Source organism: Dama dama, chromosome 4 (genome assembly GCF_033118175.1).
Source record: "Dama dama isolate Ldn47 chromosome 4, ASM3311817v1, whole genome shotgun sequence".
Taxonomy (NCBI): Eukaryota; Metazoa; Chordata; class Mammalia; order Artiodactyla; family Cervidae; genus Dama; species Dama dama.
Window position 1 is genome coordinate 69,640,096 of NC_083684.1, and position 24,521 is coordinate 69,664,616.

General features: G+C 57.6%; 2 protein-coding genes across 2 annotated transcripts; both read right to left on the reverse strand.

Annotated features, from left to right (window-relative positions):
- Window positions 1-362: 362 nt before the first annotated feature.
- Window positions 363-9,482, reverse strand: LOC133054917 (leukocyte immunoglobulin-like receptor subfamily A member 6). The gene is given in 11 exon segments (XM_061140337.1): window positions 363-480; window positions 896-1,113; window positions 1,243-1,293; window positions 2,077-2,376; window positions 2,661-2,942; window positions 3,147-3,452; window positions 3,593-3,877; window positions 4,034-4,069; window positions 4,897-5,064; window positions 5,313-6,243; window positions 9,360-9,482. Coding segments are annotated over 10 exon segments (1,920 nt in total). The 5' UTR covers window positions 5,548-6,243; window positions 9,360-9,482; the 3' UTR covers window positions 363-441.
- Window positions 9,365-12,237, reverse strand: LOC133054920 (leukocyte immunoglobulin-like receptor subfamily A member 5). Its single transcript, XM_061140344.1, has 5 exons — window positions 12,117-12,237; window positions 11,923-11,958; window positions 11,464-11,748; window positions 11,028-11,330; window positions 9,365-10,090 (listed from the first exon to the last, which is right to left on the reverse strand). The coding sequence occupies exons 1-5, from the start codon at window positions 12,148-12,150 to the stop codon at window positions 9,969-9,971; spliced, it is 780 nt and encodes a 259-aa protein (XP_060996327.1). The 5' UTR covers window positions 12,151-12,237; the 3' UTR covers window positions 9,365-9,968.
- Window positions 12,238-24,521: the final 12,284 nt, after the last annotated feature.

Here is a 24,521-nt window from a genome sequence, read left to right on the forward strand (position 1 = left end):
CTCCTAGTGATGTGCCAGGATTCAGCAGACTCAGCATTTTCTCCTACAATTGTCTTCTCTTCCCTCACTTTATCTTTCCCTCTCCGATAGATGAACTAGGATATTTTGGCGTCTGGTTTCATGGAAACTGGGGCAAAAACTAAAGTGTAAATGATGTGACCATGATGTTTAATATGAAGGACACATCTGTACACGTGGGGGTCATCAGTGAGGGGCCGGCTGAATCAGACTCAGCTTCTTTGAGAAAGTGAGTCTGCTCCTTAATTCCCAGGCTGCCTTCAGCACATTCACCTGAGCACCTTGAGGTTGGCCACGAAGAGAGTATTTATACTGAAGAAACAGACAAAAACCACAATCCCGGCTTTTTACAAAATGGATATATTGCTAACACCATTTAGCAGCGCAACACCTGACTGTCTCTTTAAACGACAAGGTGTTCCTTCACACTGACGGCGGCTGGAGAAACGACACCGGTGTCATCTGACGAGGAGAGAAGGGCGTCAGGGGACCAGAAGGGGGTTCGGGGAAGAGTTCTGGATCCATCTGTTCCAAACGGGGCCCCGCTTTCACCCATTTATTCAGTTACTTAAACGACGTTCTGTTTCTGAGAAGGGATGGAGGTCATTGCGCACACCAGAGACGGCGGGCATGAACAGTGAGGCTCACGTCCTCCAGGAGAGCGGACACAGCCTGCGGGCCTGCAGGGTGAGGACCCGCCCCTGCCATTGGGATGCGCCTCGGGCCAGGGGTGGAGGAGCCGGGAGTCGGGGCGTCCTCCCGGGGAGGCAGGGGCCCCCGTGAGCGGAGGCCGAGCCCCCAGCCTCCCCGGGAACGCCCGAGCCTCCTCCCGTCCCCGCGGCGCGTCTCTCCCCCGGGGTCTCCGCAGACAGCGCACCCAGTACGCGCGGCAGAGGCTCTTTCCGAAACTCCCGGGCCGGAAGCTCGCGTCCCTGGCTCCGGCGCTCCAGGCGGTGCCAGGGGGCCTCCCGTGCTCAGCTCCGGGCCGCGTCTCGGGCTTGTTTCGGTCGTGCCGAGCCTGATAGAGCAGGACCCCGAGCAGCACCAGGACCGAGGCCGCGAGGCCCATCCGGATGAGATTCTGCACCGTGTAGTCTGGGGTGAGGGCGCAGAGGTCAGCGCCGGCACAGGCACCCGGAACCGGGGTGTGCGCCCAGGGCACCCGCCTCCTGGGAGAGGACGTGGCCCTGAGCCCAGCCCTGTAACAGACTTTGTCTTACTCACCACCCTTGGGGTCTGGCTTGTTTTGGGGTGGGCTGATCCTGTCAGCTGCTCCTGAGAAGCATGAAGTGAGTGGTGTGGGTGAGGAGTTGGGGAGACCCTTCTCTTGGTTCTTACTTTCCCGGTGGAGCCCCCATCGCCATGTGCCCTCATGTTGACTGTCTCAGGCATTTCTGAGGACAGGACTCTGAGCTCAGACAGGACAGCGTCCGGCCCCTCACCTGAGACCAGAAGCTCTAAGGGGTCACTAGGGTGTGACGGCTCTGGCCACCATGGACCCACCACCCCCTCCCTCACTGACCGCTCTGGGGGCCTCCCTCCTGGGAGAAAGGAGCTGATCCTCAGAGCTCCTGGGGGTCAGGACAGGGGCTGCCCTCCCCCAGCTGGGCCCCAGCATCTCCCTCTGCATGACCCCCAGCCTTCATCCACGTCTCAGCCCCGGGAGCCCCGAGGTCCCCCGGGACATCAGCTGAGCCAGGGCCTGTCTGCTCGCTCCCTTGGGGGCCGGGGCTCTGCTAGCCCCTCTCTTGTGCTCCCTCTGGGCGAGGGGCCATGAGGACTGGAGACCAGAGGAGGGTGGGGCCTGGGGGCACTGGCCTTGAGTCCTGCTGGTCGGCCCCGAGGCCTCTCTAGTTCTGCTCCATCACCAGGAGCAAGTCTGGACGCCCGGGATGAGGGTGAGGATGGGCAGGGAAGGGAGGCCTCTGGCTCTTTGCGGCCCCCTCACGGTTGATACGTCGCTCTGTGACCCCCCACTCCCACTCAGCCCAGAGCTCCCCTGGGGACAGGGCCCTGGCCTGCCCTGGAGGACACAGAGGACCAGGGCTGGGCCCTCACCTGAGACCAGGAGCTCCAGGGGGTCGCTGGGGAGCGACAGCAGGTGGGGGGCGGTGCTCTGTGAGCTGTAGCATCTGTAGGTCCCACCGTGGGCCGCGGTCACAGCTCTCAGGGTGAAGTTGGCCTGGACGGGCGGAGCCGTGTCCTGCAGACGCAGGTGCTGGGGAGGAGCGAGCGAGCCCTCCTTGGACAGATGGAAGGTGTCTCAGCGGACCTCAGAGCGACACTGCAGGGTCACGTTCTCTCCCCGGGGCACTGAGGCCCCCGGGCGGGCGGAGAGGGAGGGTTTCCTGTGCATTCCTGGGGGAGGACGGGGGTGATGAGCAGAGAGCCCCTCCCCACACCCCAGACCCTGAGCTGAGGGGCCTCCTTGTGAGCCCTCCCAGCTCCTCTCAGCCCGCCTGTGTGGGTCTCCTTAATCGTCGTGCCTATCACTCCTGTTTTCACGTTCCCCTCCTAGACCCCTGCCCCACCTCAGTCTCTGCTCCAGGACCCTCTCCCTGGACCCGTCACCACCAGGGCCGACCCTGGTCCAGCGCCCTGAGCAGACAGTCAGGACCTGGGCCGGGACAGGGGCTCCTCACCCGCGACCAGGATGTCCAGGGGGGCGCTGGGGGCGGACCACGCGTGGGAGAGGTTGTGCCCGCTGTAGCATCTGTAGCGGCCCCCGTGGGCGCGGCTTACGCGGCCCAGGGGGAAGTCGGGGCTCTGCTGCCCTTCTAGGCGGCGGGGCGGGCTGAGCCGCTCGTCCTTGGTCAGAGCAAAGCTGCCAAAGCTGGCCTCTGAGCCACACCGGAGGGTCAGGTTGTCTCCGGGGAGCACGAGCGAGCCGGGCTGGGCGGACAGGGAGGGCGCCCTGGACAGGCCTGCAGATGGGGCGGAGGCTCGCGGCTGCACGCCCGCACTGCGCCCGGGGCTGCGGAGACAGCTCTCCCTGCTCCCTCCCGAGGCTCCCGCCCGCGTCCTGCCCCAGGAGCCCAGTGTCCCTGCCCCCGTCTCCCCCAGGGCTCATGGGCACAAGGCTTAGGTCAGGGGTCTGTCTAGGAAATAGAGGGGCCTGGGGGCCTCACCTGTGACCTGGAGATGCAGAGGGTCACTGGGGCGCGACCACAGATAGGGCACGTTGCTGGGAGCATCATAGCACCTGTAGGTCCCCCCGTGGGAGCTGGTCACGGGGCCCACAGGGAACACAGCCTCTTCCCGCCCTTGGTTCCCATAGTTCCTTGACGCCTGGTATCGGGGCAGGTCAGCGCCTCCCTCCTTCAGCAGGTGCAGCGTGCCCGCTGCATACTGTGAACTGCACGTGAAGGACACGCTGCCTCCTGCGGCCACCACAGGGCTGGGCTGGGCGGACAGGGAGGGTGCCCTGTATACTCCTGGGGGCGAGGGGCTGTGTTACAGGGGGACCTCCACCCCAGTGACCCCAGGTGTGGGCTGGGAGGGCAGGGGCCCCCCGAGCCCACACTCTGCTCCTCTGTCTGTGGGGAGGCTCCCACCCCCCGCCCCTCCCTCTTACCTGTCACCACCAGGGGCAGGGGGTCACTCCGCTCTGACCAGCGGTTCCTGCTGCGATATGCACACTGATACTGCCTGGCATCACTTGAGCTCAAGGATCCGAAGGGGAACCCGGCCTTGTTCCTGGAGCCCTGAGGGGCCTGAGCCTCCCAGAATGCAGAGCCGCTCTCTTTATACAGACGGTAGACATCTGCCAGCAGAGACCCCTGACACCAGATGGTCACCGGGCTCCCCTGGGCGACCAAGGTGCCTGGGTCAGCCCGGATGGAGGGTTTGGGGAGAACCTCTGGAAAGGAATCAGACCTGAGGAGTCAGGGCGCCTTCTCCCCCAGGTTCCCCAGCTGTCACCCGCCCCTCCCAGACGGGCCACCAGCGGCCCCGGCCCGCTGTGCTCCCCAGTGACCAGGGGTGGTGGGTGGAAGCAGGAGGTCTGGGGGCTCACCTGGCTGTCCCTGGTTCCACGGGCCCCAGCACAGCCCTGGAAGAGAGTTTCCTGTGAGCGCCCAGCTCCACATGTCCTGGACGCTCCAGGTCTGCTCTGCGTCCTGAGGGCTGGGGTCAGATCCGGGCTGAGGACATTCCCCTCTCCCCCAAGAAAGTCTGTCCTCATGGAGCCTCCTTTGTCCTGGGGCCTCTCAGGGAACAGATGTGGGAGGAGGGGGTCCCCACCCCCCCATCCCCAAAGCTCACCGAGGCAGAGAAGGGCGGTGAAGGTCAGGGTCGTGGCACTGCCTTTCATGGTCCCCACCAGAGCAGGTGACTTACAGAGAGCTCAGAGCCCGCAGGCCGGACAGACGCACGGGGCGTGAAGGTCCAGGCTGGGTGGCGCACGTCACCCAGAAAGAGGAAGAGCCCCACCCCGCTCACTCTGCTCGCCCTGCCCCATGGAGCCCAGCAGACGGCAGGCTCAGGAGCCTTCCAGAGCACGTGGGAGTCTCACCAGACTCCACCCCAAAACCCAGAGAGTAACATGGTCTCCGGACAGGAGGCTGAGACGCAGGGCGGGACCTAGCTCAACATTGGTTCCATTTTTTTTTTTTTGGAAAAGGTTTTATTGTTTCCATTTTGTCCAAGGCTTGGAAGATGGCTCCATAGTGGTTAACAAGCTGCCTCTTGGTTGCAGAGAGAAGCTTCCCGGCGGATTCCCTGACCCCAGGGGCTCCTCAAAGGCTGCTAGGCTCCAAAGGCTCCTAACGGTGCTTTGGAGGCTGAACCTTTGCAGGAGAAAGCTCTCCAGCCCCACCCGGGACCAGCCGGCCTGCAGAGGCTGGTCAGGTGGGCGCCCATCGTGGTGATGAGTTTCACCTGCTTGTCCAGGATGTGTGGGCAGGAAGTCATGGAGTCGGAGTCGGGCGGGGAGGACCGGGGCCTGCCTGTGGGTCCATGAGGGCCTGGCTCGGGTTCTTCTCCGGGAGCAGGGCAGCCCCAAGGCGTCCGGGATCTGACTTCCTCGTCCTGTCCTGGACAAACGTCCTGGAAGAGCGCGCAGCCGCAGCGCTGGCTCTGCAGGTCCCATGGAGCTCGGCGCCCCCCACCCCGCCCCCTGTTTCTACCCCCTCCCCCGATCCATGGGGAGATGGCCCACCCTCCAGAGCCACCCGGTCCTAGTGGTCGGAGAAGCCCAGAGAGAGGTCGGGGCGGCAGGCGGGAGACGGCATGTGGACCAGGCAGCCGGGGCACCTCCGCCTGCGGGAATAAGTCTCAGGAATCTGGGAGCTCACGGGTGGCCGGCGACAAGAAGCCGAGCTCTGCAAATGACGTTGGCTGGTACCGGGGGCTGAGGAAAGCTGAGTAGTTGGTTCCAAGGTTGCCACTGGAAAAATGGTTGGAGGGTGGGCGGAGGCTAGAGGAAGGGGCGTCCCTGGGCCTGTTTTGTCCGAGCACCGTGGAAGGAGACACATTTACGGTGCTGCCCAGTGCTCTGCTTTTGGTTCCAATTCTGATTCTGCTTTTCATGGGAACGGTGTGACCTTAAGTCGCTTCCCTTTTCTGAGACTCTGAAAATGCAGAGTTCCTCCCTCCCTTCCTGTCCTCCTTCCTTCCACCATCCAGGCAGTCAGCCAGTGTTTGCTGAGCAGTTACTATATCCAGACTTGAGACTCTTTGGTGAAAGTGCCCAGTCCCTTCCCTCGACTTGGGGGCTTCTGATGATGATAACTGACAGTGTGCATGTTTAGACGGTGAATACGTTGGCTCTGGTTTCGGTTGGTTGTAGAGATGGGGAACCACAGGGCAGTGAGACCCAGGAACTGGTGGAGGTCCAGGAAGCTCGTGACGGCGCATGGGGGCTTCCTGGAGAAGGAGAGACCCAGACTGCTAGTGGGAGCACATGAGTGGCAAGGGGCTGGGAAGGGGGAGTGTGTTTTTCTAAGAACTGGAGTCACCAGATGCTGCACCCTGGTCACACGGGGTCTCATGCTCCCTGCCAGTGAGCCAGGATTATATCCCTGAGGCAGTAGGCTCCTTTTCAGGAAAGGGAGGTGTGAACACACAGTTACTGAGATGGTCACCATCCTGCAGCGACTGGACTCTGGGAGGATGGTGATGGCGACAAACGGTGATACAGGACAGTGTCAAGTCAGCCAGTAGGTGACGAGTGGGTCAGTATCTAAGAGGTTTATGAGGTTTTCTCACGTAAGCCATCCACAAATCCTACAACAAAACATATGCACGTTAAATGGGATGTGTCAGGAAGACTTGCTTGTCATTATCATGGTTTAGAAGAAGTCTTGTCAGAAATCAACTGGTCATGTGAATAGGTTTATATGTTGGCATTCCAAGCATCAGTGCGTCTCTTCTCAAGCCAGCACCACTCTGTTTGATTACTGGAACTTTGCAGTAAGTGTTGAAATCAGAAAGTGGGCAGTTTCCAACTTTGTTCTTATTTTTCCAGATTGCTTGGCTACTGTGGGTCTTTCTCAATGACCTTGACTTCAGAGAAATGACTTTCTTCTTTCTGCAGAAATAGCCTTTGGGATTCAGACAGGGATTGAATTAATTCTGCAGGATGCCTTGAGAGTATTGTCCTCTTTACAACATTAATCTTCCACCCTGCCATCCTGGAGTGTCTTCCCGTCAATCCAGCTCTTTTCAGATGTTCCTCATCAGATGAAAAAGAACGACAGTGTATAATTATTGCACCTCCTTCCATAAAGTCATTCCTATGTATATTTCTCTTTTGGAGGCTGTTAATTTTCACCTAAATGACTATGTTGAAATCGGCAGCCTCACTTCCTGGGGATGTGACTTTTGGGAAGTGGGGTCTTTGCGGCGTCATCACGTTAACATCGTACTGCAGCGCATGGGTCCTCATGTGATATATTAGGTGCTCCAGTCGGATGAATTGAAGAGGTGCATGGAGAGGCATGCTGGAGACAACAGAGAGGCACAAGGAGCTGCAGCCATGTGGAGTGGTGGAGAACGAGGAGTGGTTCCTCCCCAAACCAGGGGGCGCCTTGGCCAACAGACGCTGGAAAGAGGCAGTCAGGATTGGCCCCTAGAACTGCCAAAGGGACACCCTCATGGTGGGCTTCTCCAGAATTGTGATCGAATAATCAAAGCCTGTTGTCCTAATCCTCCCTGATTGTGGAAATGTCCCCCCGGCCCTCGGACACTAGTGCAAGGTGGACGAGCATTGTGCTGGCCAGACAGGGCTCTGGGGTCAGCAGACTGGCCTCGTCCCGGGACCCGCCCCGCCCTGCAGCTCTGAGCCCTCGGCCTGTTCTCCGAACCTCAGCTGCCTCAAGTGAACACGTGGATGACAGTAGTCATGTCTTTCTGAAGCTTACGAGTGGGAGCAGACTGTCCCCTGCCTTGAGCACCCCACACAACTGCAGGTCACTTTGGCATCTGGAGGAGATCACACATTGCTGTGGGATATTTCCCCGGGGATCCTGGGAGACTCAGCAACACGACCCGGTCCTGGTCCCTACATTACTTCTAGGGGACAGTTTGATCTGGGGGTGGGGGTGAGGACACGGGCCCCTGTCCAGCCCGAGGACAGAAGCAGAGAGCAGGGGAGTGGGCTCAGGGGCCCTGCCCTGTCCGCACCACCTCCAGTGACACTTTCTGTTGGGGCGCTGGCCATGCCCATGCCGCAGGGACCGGGGCAGCTGTCCTGTCTGGGAGGCTCGGGGTGCCTGGGCTGCTGGAGCTCAGAACGCCCCTCCTTCCCAGGCCTGAGTCGTCACCTGCTCTGCTGCATCGCATGTCATCCGAGGCCCCGTTTCCCCCCACCCCGGGGAGTGGCTCATCTTCTGGCCTAACTCAGGGATGCCGATCGCGCAGCTGAGGTCATGGTGTGTGCAAAATACACTGAGAGTGTGTGGAGGGTCTGCCGTGACTGATGGACGGCCACTTTGCTGGGAATCGGCCCCTACGCAGGGGTTGGCTTCCCCAGCCTGCTTCAGCCCCGCCTCACTCGGGTGAGAAGCTAGGGAGGGTGATGGAGTAACGGACGTCTCAACAGTCAGGAGCCGCAGACAGGAGTCAGTACCCGAGGGTCAGGAGGGACAGGACTGCATTCCAGCAGCCCCCTAGCTTCCCTCTGACAGCGACCCTGCCCCCTCCCTGGTGTGTGAGGACCAGGGAATCACGTGGGGGCTTTCCTTCCTCTAGGCCTAAGATTCGGCAAAGTTCTGCCTCCCTAGGTAAGGCGTTTTGTCTCCTTTTGCCCGCGTGAAGTCGCTTCGGTCGTGTCTGGCTCTTTGCGACCCTATGGACCATAACCTGCCAGGCCCCGCTGTCCATGGGATTTCCCAGACAAGAGTACTGGAGTGGTTACCACGCCCTCATCCATCTCCTTTTGAATTTTATGCAACAGAGATCCTCGTGCACACACTTAGAGCTTTTCTTCACTCATTAACTAACATGCCTGAAGGTTGGTCTGTATCACTGTGGTAGTTCAACTTTTCTCTCATATAGAAGTCCGTTGCAGGGCTTCCCTGGCAGTCCAGTGGTTAAGAATCCACCTTCCAATGCAGGCAACGTGGATTCCCTCCCTGGTCAGGGAACTGAGATCCCACGTGCCGAGGGGCAATTTCAAGCCATGTGCGGTGACTACTGAAGCGTGTGCTCCCTGGAGCCTGCCCACCACAACCAGGGTCTGCAATGAAAGACCCCACATGAGGCCACGGGATCTCACCTGCTCCAGCTGGGACCTGACACGACACAGCCACATAGATCAGTAAAATATTTTTAAAAATGAAATTTTAAAGTCCGTCGCATGTACGCACCAAAGCGTTCCTGTCTGTGAGGTCTTCCGTGGTCTGATCTGAGCGACCCTCTGTGCTTACTCTCCTGCTTCTGTGCTGGTGGTTACGCACAGTTCTCCCCTCGGTTACATAACTCTGGGTGGGGCTGCTTGTTTCTCCCTTTTACCTGATGGTCGTTACTTCCTCCCCAAATGACTGAGGCGATTTGCACTCCAAGCTGTGAGGTATTGGAGTCAAAGTGCTCCGTGTTTTCTCCCACAATTGGTACTTGCACTGTTTTCTCTTTCTCGTCTGTATGGACTAAGGTTTTGGCATCTGATTTCGTGGAGAGTGGGGCTTGAACCTGAGATGGGAATGATCTAACCATGACGTGTAATGCAAAGGACACATCTGTGCGCGTGGGGCCGTCGGTGGGGGCTGGGGGGACCAGACTCGCTCCTGTGGGAAAGTCAGCCTGCTCCTTCCTTCCCACCCGGCCTTCAGCGCATTCACCCCGGCCCCTTGAGGTTGGCCACGGAGAGCATTTGCAGCAAAGCAGACACACAGTTCACACACCTGGGGTCCTTATAAAATGTTGTATTCCTTAGCCGTTTACCAGCACAGCACCTGGCTGTCACTTCAAACGTCAGGGTGTCCCCTCGCAGCGGTGGGGTCTGCAGAAACCACACCGGGTGTCATCTGATGAGGAGAGCAGGGTGTGAGGGGTCTGGGGGGTCCAGGGAAGAGTTCTGGATCCATCTGTTCCCAATGGGGCCCCATTTTCACCGATTTATTCAGTTGCTTAAACGACCTTCTGTTTCTGAGAAGGGATGGAGGTCATTGCGCACACCAGAGACGGCGGGCATGAACAGTGAGGCTCACGTCCTCCAGGAGAGCGGACAGAGCCTGCGGGCCTGCAGGGTGAGGACCCGCCCCTGCCATTAGGATGCACCTCGGGCGGGGGGTGGGAGGAGCCGGGAGTCGGGGCGTCCCCCCCCGGGAGGGAGGGGCCCCAGTGAGCTGAGGCCGAGCCCCCAGCCCCCCCTCCCTGGGACGCCCGGGCCTCCTCCCGCCCCCAGGCGCGTCTCTCCCCCGGGGTCTCCGCAGACAGCACACGCAGCACGCGCGGCAGAAGCTCGCGTCGGGGGCTGCGGCGCTCTGGGCGGTGCCGGGGGCTTCCTGTGCTCAGCTCCGGGCCGCGTCTCGGGCTTCTCTGCGGTCGTGCCGAGCCTGGCAGAGCAGGACCCCGAGGAGCAGCAGGACCGAGGCCGCGAGGCCCATCCGGATGAGATTCTGCACCGTGTAGTCTGGGGTGAGGGCGCACAGGTCAGCGCCGGCCAGTCACCCGGAATCGGGGTGTGCGCCCAGGGCACCCGCCTCCCGGGAGAGGACGTGGCCCTGAGCCCAGCCCCTGACGGGGACGCTGTCCTCCTCCTCACTCTGGGTCTGACCGCGGTGATGGGGGAGGGTGTCAGGGGGCCCGAGGGTTCTGAAGGGAGGCTGTGGGTGGGCCGTGTCCTCCTCGGGGAGCCTCCCGGGGCCTCGCTATCTTACTGTCTCAGACGTTCCTGCTCAGGACCCTGAGCTGAGGGAGCTCAGACAGCACAGGATGGGGCCCAGCCCTGAGCGGTGGTCTGCGGGCCCCGGGGACCCACCACCGCTCCCCACAGCCGCTCAGCCCTCTTCCTCTGCGGGCTTGATTCTACCTGGGGGAGGGGGCGATCCCTGCAGCCTCCTGGGGCAGGATGGGGTGGGGGCAGGCCTGCTTCTCCCCAGACTGACCCCCACCCCGCAGCCTCAGGCCCCTGAAGCCTTCTCTGCCCGACTCCCCGCCGGCCCTTGACGATCGGAGGGGCCTTGTCCACCCAGAGAATCTCAAAGCGCCCTGGGGTGGGCTGTCTCCCCTGAGCACAGAGCCCCGTGACTCCCCAGTTGTTGAATTGGGGCCCGAGGGTGGGGGCTGGGCCCATGGGTCCTGGGAATGAGCCCAGGAAGGGGTGTGCCGGGCTGACCGGGGTCCCCACCTCACTCCCCTCTGCCCTGCACGGCCTGTGGCCTCCCCAGACCCTCCCACTGCCCCCCTGCCCCTCCGGGACCCCAGTGCGTGAGGAACGGGCGGGGCCGGGCTCCCAGGCCCCTCCCTCAGGGGGCCCCTCCCTCAGCGCCCCCTCCTCCACGACCTCCCGGGCCTCCCAGGGCACAGAGCCCCGAGCTGCCGAGTCAGAGGGACAGACGGGGCCTCACCTGAGACCAGGAGCGCCAGGGGGTCGCTGGGGGCCGACCACACCCGGGGGGTGTCCCTGTTAAAGCCGTAGCATCTGAACCTCCAATCGTGTCCGGGGCTCACGGGGCCCACGGGGAACAGCGCCTGGGTCTGCCCGTCGGGGCTCCGCTGTCCATCCAGGGTCCAAGAGGACTCGTCTTCTCCTTCCTTGGTCAGAAGGAACCTGTTAAATCCCTGACGGGAGCCACACTGCAGGGTCACGTTCCCTCCCGAGGTCACCACAGGGCTCGGCAGGGCTGAGAGGCGCGGTTTGCTGTATTGTCCTAGGAGAGAAGGAGGCAGCTGGATCCCTGGGGCTCCCCCCTTGCCCCCCAGGGCTGGGCTGTGAGAGGGACACCCCCTGAGAGCTGACACCCTTCCCGAGGGCAGAGCCTGAGGCCCCCGAGCGTCTCTCACCTGTCACCACCAGCTCCAGGCGGTCACTGAGCTCTGACCAGCGAGTTCCCCTGAGATAGTAGCACCAATAGCGCCCTGCGTGCTGCTTGGTCATCTGTGGGATGGAGAACTTGGCCTTGTCCCCTGGTTCCAGGGGTTTCTGTCTGTCCCAGGGGACTGAGCTTCCCTCTTTATCCAAACGGAACTCTTGGGCCCCAAGGGGCCCCTGACACCAGATGGTCACGGGGCTCCCCCAGGGGACCACAGAGCCTGGCTCAGCCCAGATGGTGGGTTTGGGGGGGTTCTCTGGAAGGAAATCAGAGACAGACTCACCAGGCGTCCCCCGCATGACCCGGCTCTCAGCCCAGGCCTCCCAGACTCCTCCTCCATGAGCCCCAAGCTGCTGTCCCCCTCCCCATGGCCCGGGGGTGACCCTTGACCCCACGAGAGGAGGGAGCTGGGCCCTGTGGACAGACTCACCAGCCTGCACCTGGGTCCTCAGGCCCACACTCAGCCCTGGAAGAGAGAGCCCTGTGAGAGGTCTGCCCTCAGCTCTGAGCAGCGCCTCTCCTCCCCGGGAGCCTCCTGGGCCCTGGGTCCCCTGACGGAGCAGGCTGGCTGGGGGGGGGGGGGTCCCTCCAGACCAGGGCTCCCCCTGCCCCTCCTCATCTCACCGAGGCAGAGCAGGGCGGGGAGGGAGGGGGCCATGGCGTCTCCTCCCTGCGGTCTAGGCCGTGAGGATGGAGGAGACCTGGGTGCCCTCTGGACGACAGACCACAGGGTGTGTCCTCTCCGGTGCTGGGGCTTCCTGTCACATGGTCATCAGGTCAGCAGCCCTGCCGGAAGGGGACCGACCCTCCCTGGAGCCGGGCCCTGGTTTCTGCAGGCTGAGGCTGGAGCAGGCAGTGGGTTCTACAGACATTTCTGACCACTTCTGGGGCCTCCCGTGACTCTAAGCTGTGCTGAGGCTTCCTGGACTGATGGCCTTTCTCCCCCCAGGCATTTGCTCCTATTTCTCGGTGTTGGCCATGTGCCTGGCTTAGAGATACACACTGGACACGACAGATTCAGACCCTGAGCTTGCAGAGTTCAGACTGGCAAACGAACAAGCAAACAGCTTCGGCCACCAAAACCCCCTCAGAAACTCGTGTGTTTTCTTCCTGTGGCTGCAGAGCAGCTGCTGGAAGTCACCGCGTTAAACCGACACAGTTCCGTTCTGGAGGTCAGAAGTCCAAACCAGAAACCCGGAATTCAAACCACGTTGTCGTCAGGCTGCGTTCGTCCCAATCGATCGCTCTGCGGGAAATCTCTCCCCTCACTTTCTCAAGCTTCCACAAACGACTGTCTCCCTGGCCTCACCCCTCCCATCTTCAAAGCTGGCAGTCACAGCTCTCCAGCTCCCGCTTTCAAGTCACATGTGCTCTGGCCCCGTCTTCCCTACCTCCTTGTTTCACCCGTAAGGACCTTGTTGGTGACAGGGGACCCCCTGATCCCTGGATAATCCAGGACTGTCTCCCCATGTCCACCACTGAGAAGGTGTGGTGTGTTAGGGGATCTTAAAGGGAAATTCAAGGCTCATCCTCAAATAATTAAATGATGATAATAAAACTATGACTCACGCTCCTTCCCGATGGAGTGGAGCAGAGCAGGGTGACGAGTGCTGAAATCACAGCGACTCTCCTGCCCGCCCCGGAGTGAGCAGAGGGACGAGACGACAGAGCCTGGGAGGCCGCGCTGACCACGAGGATGCCGTGGGCAGGTGCCCTCACCCCTAGCATGCGTTTCAATGCTGAAATTTTCACCAGAAGCAGAACAGCTCTTCCCCTACATGTCAGTCTCCGAGGCCATCACACAGAAGATGTAAGAATCCTTTTTGTTCAGAAAACAATTTCCACCCGTCATAAACCCAGACGTGTGCTCCAGGCATGGTCCAAATATGCCATCAGGTGACACGAGCCTGATGCCGGGCTCAGGGCTGGACGGTCAGAAGATCAGCAGGTCCTGCCCAAAGTCTGAGCCCCTCCTGGTCTTGCGTGGCTCGTGTTCATCTCGAGTCTCTGGCTCGGGGCCGCCTGTGTGGATGCAGTGAGGTTTCCATCAGTCTCCTGACCAGAGACCCGGGGCTCCTCCCCTCCCAGGGGCGCTGGGGAAGGGGAGCTCGCTGAGAAAGGAGGACCCAGAGCGCTCTGGCCAGATGCAGGCCGTGCACTGGGGGTGGAGTAGCAGCCAGGCTGCGCTGGCCTTGTTTCTCCTTATTGGTGATTGCGGGTGAACTCGGCGTGCCCCGGTTTCCCCAGCGTGAAGCTGTTGTTTGCCCTTGGTGACCAGTCCCTGGTGTGCGGGGAGATATTGCTCCTCTGAGAGTTTGAACATACCGCGGTCCTCATTAAACACTCACTTAATAACTTTAGCAGCTGCTGACCTTGCGCTGTAGCCACATGTCTTCTCCCGGAAGCATCCGTTTGCATGTAAACCTCACTGTTTATAATACCCACCTGCTCTGAAATGCCTGTGAAATACGGCTGATTCTTTTGTTTCTTTTCCCAGAGTACGGAGATGCACCTAGGCTTTCTTACTGCCCTGTGACTCAGAGGCTTTATGGTATATGTGCTATCTTTAAAAATTTTATAATGTGAACTGTTTTTAAAGTCTGTGTTGAATTTGTTGCAATATTGTTTCTTTTTCTGTTTTGGCTTTTTGGCTGGGAGGCATATGGGATCTTAGCTCATATGGGATCCTCAACCAAGGATGGAACCCCCGGCATTGGAAGGTGAAGTCCAACCACTCGACCGGCAGAGAAGTCCCTGAGTGGTGTGTTTTACCTTGGGTTGCGCTTATCCCCTCTGCCCGCATACTGCTTCTCTTTGGGTGTTTCCTAGTTGTTATTTTGCCATGTAAGGTTTAGTATCAATTTGTCTAGCTTTTGAGAAAATGCTGGTTGGTGCATTTTGAGGGCTGGGGCTCGTTTATAAATTAGCTGAAGAACTGACGTATTCGTCAGGTCCAAGGATGCTGTCCAAGGATCGGATGTCGCTCTTCATTTCTTCAAATCTGACTTTTGTGCCACTCAGGAATGTTTGAGACACACACTTACGTGGGGTCAGTTTTGCACGTTTGTGTTACATTTATCCCTTGGAATTTTCCTCTGCTGTTGTTTTTGTTGTTCCTACTCAGGGGAAGTTGGGATTTCTTTGTGGATCTGAAAGTGGTTGGTTCATAGAAATTAATTTTATAGTGACTACAAGTCTGACTTTTTGATGGCTGAGTGACTTTCACCGCGGTGTGTCTAGGACTCTCCAGTCGGCTTCCTTCTGCTCCCTGGGCTCCCCGAACCACTCAGCCCCCTCCCCCCTCCCCTCCCCCTTCCCATCCAGTCCCCCCTCCCTTCTCCCCCCTCTTCCCCCTCCCCTGGTGGCCCAGCTCCCTGGGGTCTACACCTGCAAGTTCTCCCTGGTGTCCACGGTCCTGCAAGAACTGTCTCATCCCGCCTCTCCCACTGTGTTTGCCCCTCAGTGTCCCCACCAGAGAAGAACACATACAATTCATGTGAGGACAGGGCTTGCACTGCCAAAAATTCAGTGAAAACGAGCAAACAAAACTGGTGATGGTCTTTTCTGAGTCTTCTAATATTTCACCTTTTTGGGGGGAGCAGGGAAGGGACAACTGGCCAGGTTTCCTGGCACCTAGAGAACAATGAAAATTCTGTGTAAATGCAAGAATTGTAAAGGTATGTCTAATTTGGGGAGCCTGTAACACTACAAAATAAGAATCTAAAAGTGTAAAACTGTCACGAAAACAACAGGAATAAGCTCTTTCTCTGTGGCCAGGATTTGGGACATTTCCTTAAGGGCTGATGGAACCAGATGACGCCCTGGACAGGCGGCCTTTGGTTACCGCCCGTCTTCCCATTGGCCTTCTGGAACGTTCTCGCATGTTGCTCCCTCCACCCAGCAGGCCTGCTCCCCTCCAGGCCCCCTCATCTGGGCTCTGCTCCCCAAGTCGGGGCAGGGGCCCAGGCCGCTCCCAGCACCCTGCTCTCTGTCTCCCTCCCCAGGCAGCGGCCTGACATCTGGGGTGTGCTCTGAGGCTAGAGAGGTACAGCCTGGCCTGAAGTGCCCTGGAGTTGTGGTCTGATCTGGGAAGTGAGTAACCACTGCTCTGCTCTGTTCTCCTTAGAGGGTGAGAAGACCATCTGACTTCAGAACCGAAACGCTGACTGGGAGGGAAAAGAGGAAGCAGGGATTGACAGAGACATTGTCTTCTGTTCCAGGAGGCAAAGACGCAGAGGCTTTCAGAAGGGGTGAAGTCAAGTTCACAGACTGGATTCAATCCGTTGAACAGGTTTTCAAGCATGTGTTTTTAGCCTCTGTTTCACATCCCTGTGGTGACCTGCTCTTTCATTTTTGATGTGGTTGACGGCTCTGTAGGTGTCAGAACCACTTTCAGCCCCAACCTTGAAGAATGTACCATCCCTGGGGCAATTCCAAGCAGTGGGAACAGGAGCCCGTGAATACACTCCCAAGTGTCACTGCCTCTGGAGGGAAGACCCTGCAGGGCGTTCTCTATGCCCTCCGAGGTCCTGGTGGAGTCCTGTGCCATCACCGCCTGCACGGACCTCAGGAGCACTTCTCTGCCAGGAATTCCTTCCCTTCGCACTCTCCCTGCCCCACTCCCGCCTTCTTGCTTCTCGGACAAACTACCTACACTTCCATCCTTGTCTTAGGCCGTGCTTCCAGGGTAACTCACAGTAATTAGGGGACTGGAAAATGCCATGTGGTGTTTTGGGTTTGTTTTTTCCAATGACATCATTTCTTCTCTGACTGCTCGAGACCACTCTCCTTAACCGCTCCATGACTGCTTGGACTTGCCCATTTGTTCATCCATTCACCATTCAGGAATCTTATCCCTGCTCACTAAAGAAATATTTAAGCATGTCAACCCGTGACCATCCCAGGAAATGAAGAGATAAAATTGAGCAAAACGCATGTATTCTCTGCCCTCAAGGAAGGTCTGGTGTCATAGAAAAACTAAATGAACAAAACAATTACACAGATAAGTGTTTCTAGCGAGATCTGTCATAACCAGACTCAACCTGAGTCTGGATGAAGCAGGCATAGTATTAACTCATCATAGATAGAAACATGATATGTGGATGAATACGTCAATTGATTGACAAGTAGCTAGATGATACATAGATACTTAGATATACAGATAGTTACATAGATAGATACATAGACACATAGGTAAATAGCTACACAGATACATACATGTGTATGTAGGTAAATACATAGATACATGGTTACATAGATACATGGACAATTGCATAAACAACCAGACCACAGTGTATCGTATCAGTGGAGAAGCTTCCCTGCACCGCTCCTGGTCCTAACAGGCTGACAGTAATCAAAGCGCTCATTTCCTCGCTCATACACTGAGACTTCCCAGCACAAAAGGAGAAAGAAAACTCTCCTGTCAACATCACGTTGTTCCATCAGGAGGCACAGAGACAGGCTCTCGGTCCGGCCTCCCTCACGCCCTCCAGGGTAGGCTGCACACCTCAACTGTGAAGCTTGGTCTCTGCTAGCCCCCACCCCACCCCACCCCCATATCCTGTGACCCTGGGCTGCGCTCTCCACACTCACCCCTGCCTCCCAGCTGGCTCAGATCGTTTCTAAACTGAAAGCCTTCTGTCTTCAGGCGTGGGTGCTCTAAGGAAACAATTATATTTGTCTAACATGGGCGGGCGGGTGTGCAGAGAAACAGAGGGGTCTGGGACAGTGGCTGGATTCTTGCCTGCACCCCACGAGGCTCACAGGACACGGGCCCTATGACGAGGCAGGGGTGGTCCGGCGCCCCCGCCCCCTGAGTCCTACCATCACGACACCCAGGGGAGGGGCCGGCCTTGTGAGGAGGAGACTGGGGAGGGGGGTCCGACGTGGAGGGAGGGAGAGACCTGGGGTTTCTCAGAGTCACAGCCCCAGAGAGCGGCTGGTTGAGCCCAGAGCACCAAAGACAGGCTCACAGGCAGAGCTGGGTGTTCAGGAAGGGACCTCCTCAGGATGCTGGGGTCAGCAAGGCAAGGTCTGATAGAGATGGACGGCGGTGATGTCCTGTCCGAGGGGTCAGTCTGTCCAAACGCTCAGACCTGTGGCTGGTCCCAAACCTTGCTGCATTCAAGCCCAAGGGGCCCCCAGCCCCAGTGGTTGCTTCTGTTCAAGGAGAAGACAGCCAAGCTGTTGGTATCTGAAATCCTTGCCGGCATCAAGGTCCTCATGCCTTAGGAGTCTTGACCCAAAACCCCACATCTGCCCAGACACCACCCCCTCCCCACCACGTGTCCCCAGCCCAGCTGACCAGGTCCTCCAAGAATCAGAAAGACCAGAGCCCCGAGCTCTGCGCCGAGAGGAAACCCAGGAAAGGGGTGCGTGGCTGCCACAGGGGGCCCCCAGTGGGCTTCAGGAAGCCGGCTCTGCGGTCAGTCACTCTCCTCTGAAAAGCATTTCCCTTTCTGCATGAAAACAGCCATCCTCATCACTTCCTTCCCTAAATCAGGATGAGATCGGCCACACACTCTGTGTTGAAACTCACCCCTGTGCAGACACTCAGGCAAGGCAACCCTGCCCGCCGTTTACTGCCAACCAGGCCTGTCACTCATTTTTAGACCATGTCGCCCCAGGTAGGAAAGTCAGCAGGAGAGGGGGCGAGAGGCGTTATTGGCAGAGGGCAGGGCCCCGTGGAACCTGCCACAGACCTATGAGTGTTGTCATGGATGGATTTTTAAGTGAAAAAGCAATAAACGTGGCCTCTCAATTATTTTTCTTGTTGGGAAATGTCAGGAAGCATTTAATAAGAGGCTTCCTGTGTGCTGTTTTGGATCTGTCAGGAACCCTCTGGCCCTTATTGATTCCTGAATATTCAGGAATTAAGAGGAGAGGCACGCCTTTCCCAGGACTGAGGAATCCAGGCATTTCTCATTACAGTGATAAGTACTCTCTTCCTTTTTATGAGCCTTAGGGTAAAAGGTGATTGTTTGCAACTCTCTCTCTGTGATAGGGATCATCTTACGTTTTGTAAGTCTGGAATTTTAATCTTTGTCTTTGCTGAGAATAACCACCTTGTAAGACAGTATATATGCCCACACCATGTTGATTAAAACACCTTTGCTCCATCAGAGCTTTGGTCCCCGTGTCTTTCTTTCTTTCTTTCCTTCTTTCTATTCCTTCTCTCTTTCTCTCTCTATTTCTGGCTAATTCCTTGGAGCGCGGAGGCCCGCTGAGCTCACTTTCTTGCCCGGGCTTCTAAGCCCCTCTCGAGAAGGCGCACTGTGCCTTCACCCACTCGAGAGGGCGCCCGGTGCCTATGTGCAGCAGCGCGAGCCCTAAGAACAGGGCTCTATTGCCTTTCCACGTAAACCAGGGGACATCAGCCTCCTTCTCTCTCTTACTCTTGGAACCACCAGGTTCTGGCCCATTAAAGGACCAACAAGCGCTCTCTCTTACTTTCTTATCGTTGACTCCGGACCCTCAGGTTCCGGTCCATTAAAGGACCAACAGGGAAAGAAAACAATGATACAGATGTTCAAAAATATGGGATGCATGCCTGCTAAGTCGCTTCAGTCATGTCCGACTCTTTGCAGCCCCGTGGACTGTAACCCGTCAGGCTCCTTTGGTGGGATTCTCCAGGGATTCTCCTCCATGGGATTCTCCAGGCAAGAATACTGGGGTGGGTGGCCATTTCCTTCTCCAGGGGATCTTCCTGACCCAAGGACTGAATCCACATCTCATATCTCCTGCATTGGTAGGCAAGTTCTTACCACTAGTGCCACCTGGGAAGCAAAAAAAAAAAAAAATAGGGGAGGGGATAAATAATAACAAGAGTTTGCATTTGTCTAGCTCTTTCTTGCCCCCTTTTTTGGCTGAATGTTTTTACCTTTACTCTGTGGTCTGGTTCGGATTCAGACTCAGGAAGCGACCCAACCTCACTCTCACCCACATTCTGCCCCAGGCCTCTTGAGTAGGTTCTGTTCTCACCAGCTCTGACAGTTCAGCAACGTGGTTGCTTATTCAACAGCCCTGTTAGAACATGTGTTTTTGTTGCTGTTGTTCAACCACTAAGTCACTGTAGCCCGCCAGGCTCCTCTGTCCATGGGATTCTCCAGGCAAGAATGCTGGGGTGGGTTGCCATTTCCTTCTCCAGGGGGTCGTCCCAACCCAGGGATCGAACCTGTGTCTCCTGCATTGGCAGGCAGATTGTTTACTATCTGAGCCCTGATGATATCACACCTATTATTCAAACTGGGTGTCTTTTCATTGAGTCATTCAGATTTTGAATAATTTGATTCTAAACTAGCCATCAATCACCAACTCTAAAATTGTTTTTTAACTGAAGTATAGTTGACTCACAATGTCATGTTTCAGCTGTTACAAAGTGTACACTGAAAAGGGACTCGGACATGTATCTTTTTCAGGCTCTCCTCCATTATACATTACCACCAGATATTGAATATAGTTCCCTGCGGTCTACAGTAGGTCCTTGTTGCCTATCTTTTTTATAACTTTATTTATTTTTGGCTGCATCGGGTCTTCATCGCGGTGTGGGCTTTCTCTAGTTGTGGTGAGCAGGGGGCCCTCTAGTGGCGCACAGGCTTAGTTGCCTCGCGGCACGTGGCATTTTCCCAGACCAGGGATGGAACCCGTGTCCCCTGCACTGGCAGGCAGATTCTTAACCCATGGAGCCCCAGGGAAGCCCCAGATATCTATTTTATATAGTAGTGTGTGTCTGTTAATCTAGTCTCCTATTTTATCCCCTCCCCTGATCACTAGTTCTTTATCAGGAGGCTCCAGGTTTCGATAAGAGGTTCTGCCAGTGAGCGCTTGGTACCATTAGAACAAAACACAAACCCCTCTGGAAAGAGAATTTTTATACAATTTTCTATGACTCTTGACTCCTTTTTATAATTCAGAGAAATCATTCACTTTGACTATTTTATCTTTTTATCATATTATGAATCAACATAGCACCTTTTTGGAATCAATGGTTTCCCACTGATGGGACTCTGCTGTGTATAACCAAAGCACCGTTAGAAGCCTTATGGGGTGTATGCCCTGCCTCAGAAAATTAAAATGTGGAGACGTTAGATAGTACTGCATATAAATGAATGTACTATCATTGGCATGCATTAGTTTTGGGTGAGTGTGCATATGTGTGCAAGCCCATGTGTGTGTGCACGTATTTGTGTGCACGGGTGTGTACACATATGTGCATGTATGTGTAGATTATTAGCAGTGCAGTTCAGCAGAAGAAATGAAATGGCTTTTTAAAAATTAAATTGATACATTTTTAGTTGAAGGATAATTGCTTTACAGTACTGCATTGGTTTCTGCCAAACATCAACACGAATCAGAGAAATGGCGCTTTTTTAATATTTATTTATCTGGTTGCGCCAGGTCACGAGGGATCTTCGATCTTCTTTGGGACACTTGGGATTTTTGGTCTTCTTGTAGCTTGCAGGATCTTTGACTGTCCCACGTGAACTCTTAGTCATGTGGGATTCAGGTCCCGACCAGGGTGGAACGCGGGCCCATCGGGAGTGCTGAGTCTTACCCGCCGGACCAGCAGGGAACTCCCTGAAACGTCTTTACTTGCCTATCACTGATCTGGTCCCCGGAGTGGCCCCCGCTTAATGGCAGGACACACACACACACACACACACACCGCCGGAGTTTGATACTTAGCCCCTGCCAACCAGTATAAACACACCCCATGGCATTTATTCCGCCCCTGTGTTTCCCTGTCCACGCTCCACCAGGACGGTACCCAGGGGAGAGGGAGCAGTCGTTAGCACTGCGGGGAAGACTCCGGGCCCCCGCAGGCGCTGGGTCCGAGCTGACCGGCCGCGCGGGCCTCGCTCACAGGCTCCTGGAGGATTACGTCTGCGGGCAGCGGTCGAGGGGGTCCATCCTCGCTCTGCTCCCTGGGGGACCGGGGACCCTTCAGGTCATCGCGGTGAGCTCTTCGTCCCCAGGAGCTCAGCGTCTGAGCATCTGTCCCTGCCCCCTCACACCCGGGCGACGTCTCTCCTCCCACCACGACGGGGCCCACTCTGACCCCCGTCGCTCACGTGAACACACCGGAGCCGGCAGGGTCGGAGCGCGAGGTGGAGCCTCGCTGCCTGACCACGCAGCAATGCCCGGCTCGTCCTCCAGGTGGCGCCCGGGGGCCTCAGAGCAGGAGGGGCCGTCCCTCCCCGTGGGAACGTCCTTGCACCCCAGCGCCCTGAGTCCATCCCCGGCTCCGGAGGCCACAGGGTCGGGAAGAAGAGACTAGCCCTGACTTCCGGTTTCCGGTCCTCTCTCTGGGCCCGTCTTCTCTTCCCACCTGCTCCCCAGGTGGGAAAGGGTTTTCTTTTACCTTTGTCTTAATTTCTCCTAGACCCTGTCTGCTCCCTGCTGTGGGCTGGAATCATAAAAATCCTTCTAGTGGGGCAGACAGCCATGAACCGGGCATGGAACCTCTCCGGGAATGCCAGCCCTCCACACTTCCCTCTGCTAAGCACCCACCTATCCGCCTGTCTGCCTGGGGTCAGGGTCAGGCCAGCTTTTAGGGGAAATGCACCATTCTAACACATTAATTTATGTGTCAACCTGCCTGGGCTAAGGAGCCTCCAGTGCTGGTAAAAACAGAATTTCTGGGCCTGTCTGCGAAGAAGACTCTGGAAGAGATGAGCTGAGAGAAGGGGTCCACCCTCACAATGTGGGCAGCCCCACCCCATCCCCCGGGGGCCCCACAGACCGAGCAGGGGCAGGGGGTGCATTCCCGCCTGTTCTTGCGCTGGGACGCCCAGCGGCTCCGGCCCTCAGACCCAGACCCCTGGTTCCCGCCTCCCCAGCCCCGGGCCGGGACTGACACCGCTGCGCTCCGGGTCTCGGCCTCCACACCCACACTGACGCCGTCACAGACGCACGCTGACGCCGTCACAGACGCACGCTGACGCCGTCACACACGCACGCTGACGCCATCACACACCCGCGCTGACGCCGTCACAAACCTGCGCTGATGCCATCACACACCCACACTGACGCCGTCACACACGCATGCTGACGCCATCACACACCCGCGCTGACGCCGTCACACACTCACGCTGACGCCGTCACAAACCCACGTTGACGCCGTCACACATCCACGCTGACGCCGCCACACACGCACGCTGACACCGTCACAAACTCACACTGACACCGTCACACACCCGCGCTGACGCCGCCACACACGCACGCTGACGCCGTCACAAACTCACACTGACACCGTCACAAACGCACGCTGACGCCGTCACAAACCCACGCTGACGCCGTCACACACCCGCGCTGACGCCGTCACACATCCGCGCTGACGCCGTCACACATCCACACTGACGCCGTCACAGATGCACGCTGACGCCGTCACACACCCGCGCTGACGCCGTCACACACCCACACTGACGCCGTCACAGATGCACACTGACGCCGTCACACACCCGCGCTGACGCCGTCACACACCCACGCTGACGCCGTCACACACCCACGCTGACGCCGTCTCACACCCACGCTGACACCGTCTCACACGCACGCTGACGCCGTCACACACCCACGCTGACGCCGTCACACACCCACGCTGACGCCGTCACACACCCGCGCTGACGCCGTCTCACACGCACGCTGACGCCGTCACACACCCACGCTGACGCCGTCACACACCCACGCTGACGCCGTCACACACCCACGCTGACGCCGTCTCACACGCACGCTGACGCCGTCTCACACGCACACTGACGCTGTCACCGCTCTCCTGGGTCTGCTCCTCCAGAGGGCGGGCCTGGGGCGGCCTCGCCACCTCCTGAACCCCGAGAGTCTGTCCCGTGATGGTCTCCTCTCACAAACCCCCATACCGCCGTGTGATGACCTGTCGGGCCTGGAGAGTGCTGAATAATACGGGAGTGGTGGGAAAACAACAGAGAGGAGCAGAGGGAGGCAGAGAGTGAAACAGAAACTGCGCACAAGAATGGAAGCGGAGGAACCACAGATGGACTCCCGAGTTAGGACGCAGATCTCTGCAGGAACTAACCTCCCGTGCAAATAAGAAATGAAAGATCAGTACTAATAATGAGTTGGGGGCTGGGCACCCTCCTCTGAGCCAGGACAGAAACCTCCCGGCTGTGGAGATACAGCCCGCCATGCGGTCAGGGCAGGGCAGGTGTCCACGTGGGTCTGTGGCCCCGTCACTCAGAGCTGGCCGACCTTGGGCCAGTTACCTAATGTTTCAGTCCCTCGCTTCTTGCAGAAAAGTGGAGAAGAGAGTAGGACATTCTGTGGAGGGTTCTACCAGGGTTAAATGTGCCAGTGTTGGCACAGAACTAAAATAGCCATGGTAGGAGCTGGCTGAGGAGCCTGGAGAATCCCGTGGACAAGGGAGCCTGGTGGGCTGCTGTCCATAGGGTCGCACAGAGTCGGACACGACTGAAGCGACTTAGCAGCATCAGCAGGAGCTGGCTGAATCTAGGATGAATTGTTAAAATATGCTTCAGATGTATAAGGACATTTAAAATACCAGGCCTGTAAGAGGTGTGCAGGTTTCTTCTGTTTCTATTAAGAGCTAAAGACCAAAATATTGACGACTGGACGCTGCCGCCCCCTAGCGGGATTTGGGGGTAAAGTTTCTGTTTTAATCCGAGTGGGAACGACAGTCTGACCCCCATAAGCAGGGCGGTGACCACGCACACCGCTCAGCGGAATCGGGGCTCTCCTGGCTGCTTCTGGGGTGGAGGGGGTGTCCCTGGTTAGCCTATACCTGGACCTGGGGTGACAAGGGCAGGTGGATAGTGGCCCAGATTGTGGACCCCCGTAAAGGAGGTGGTTGGGGTGTGGACCCTGGATTGACTGGTTTGTGTTTGATATGTGCGCCTGAGGAAGAGGATTCTTGCTCAGGAATTGGGGTAAGGGCACAATGAGAGAGGCAGGAGACCTGTACAGTTGACTCAGGCATATCACCAGCTCATCCAGGAAAACAGGTGTCCGGCGTCAGCCTTAAAATTCAAAGTCCAGTTTGGG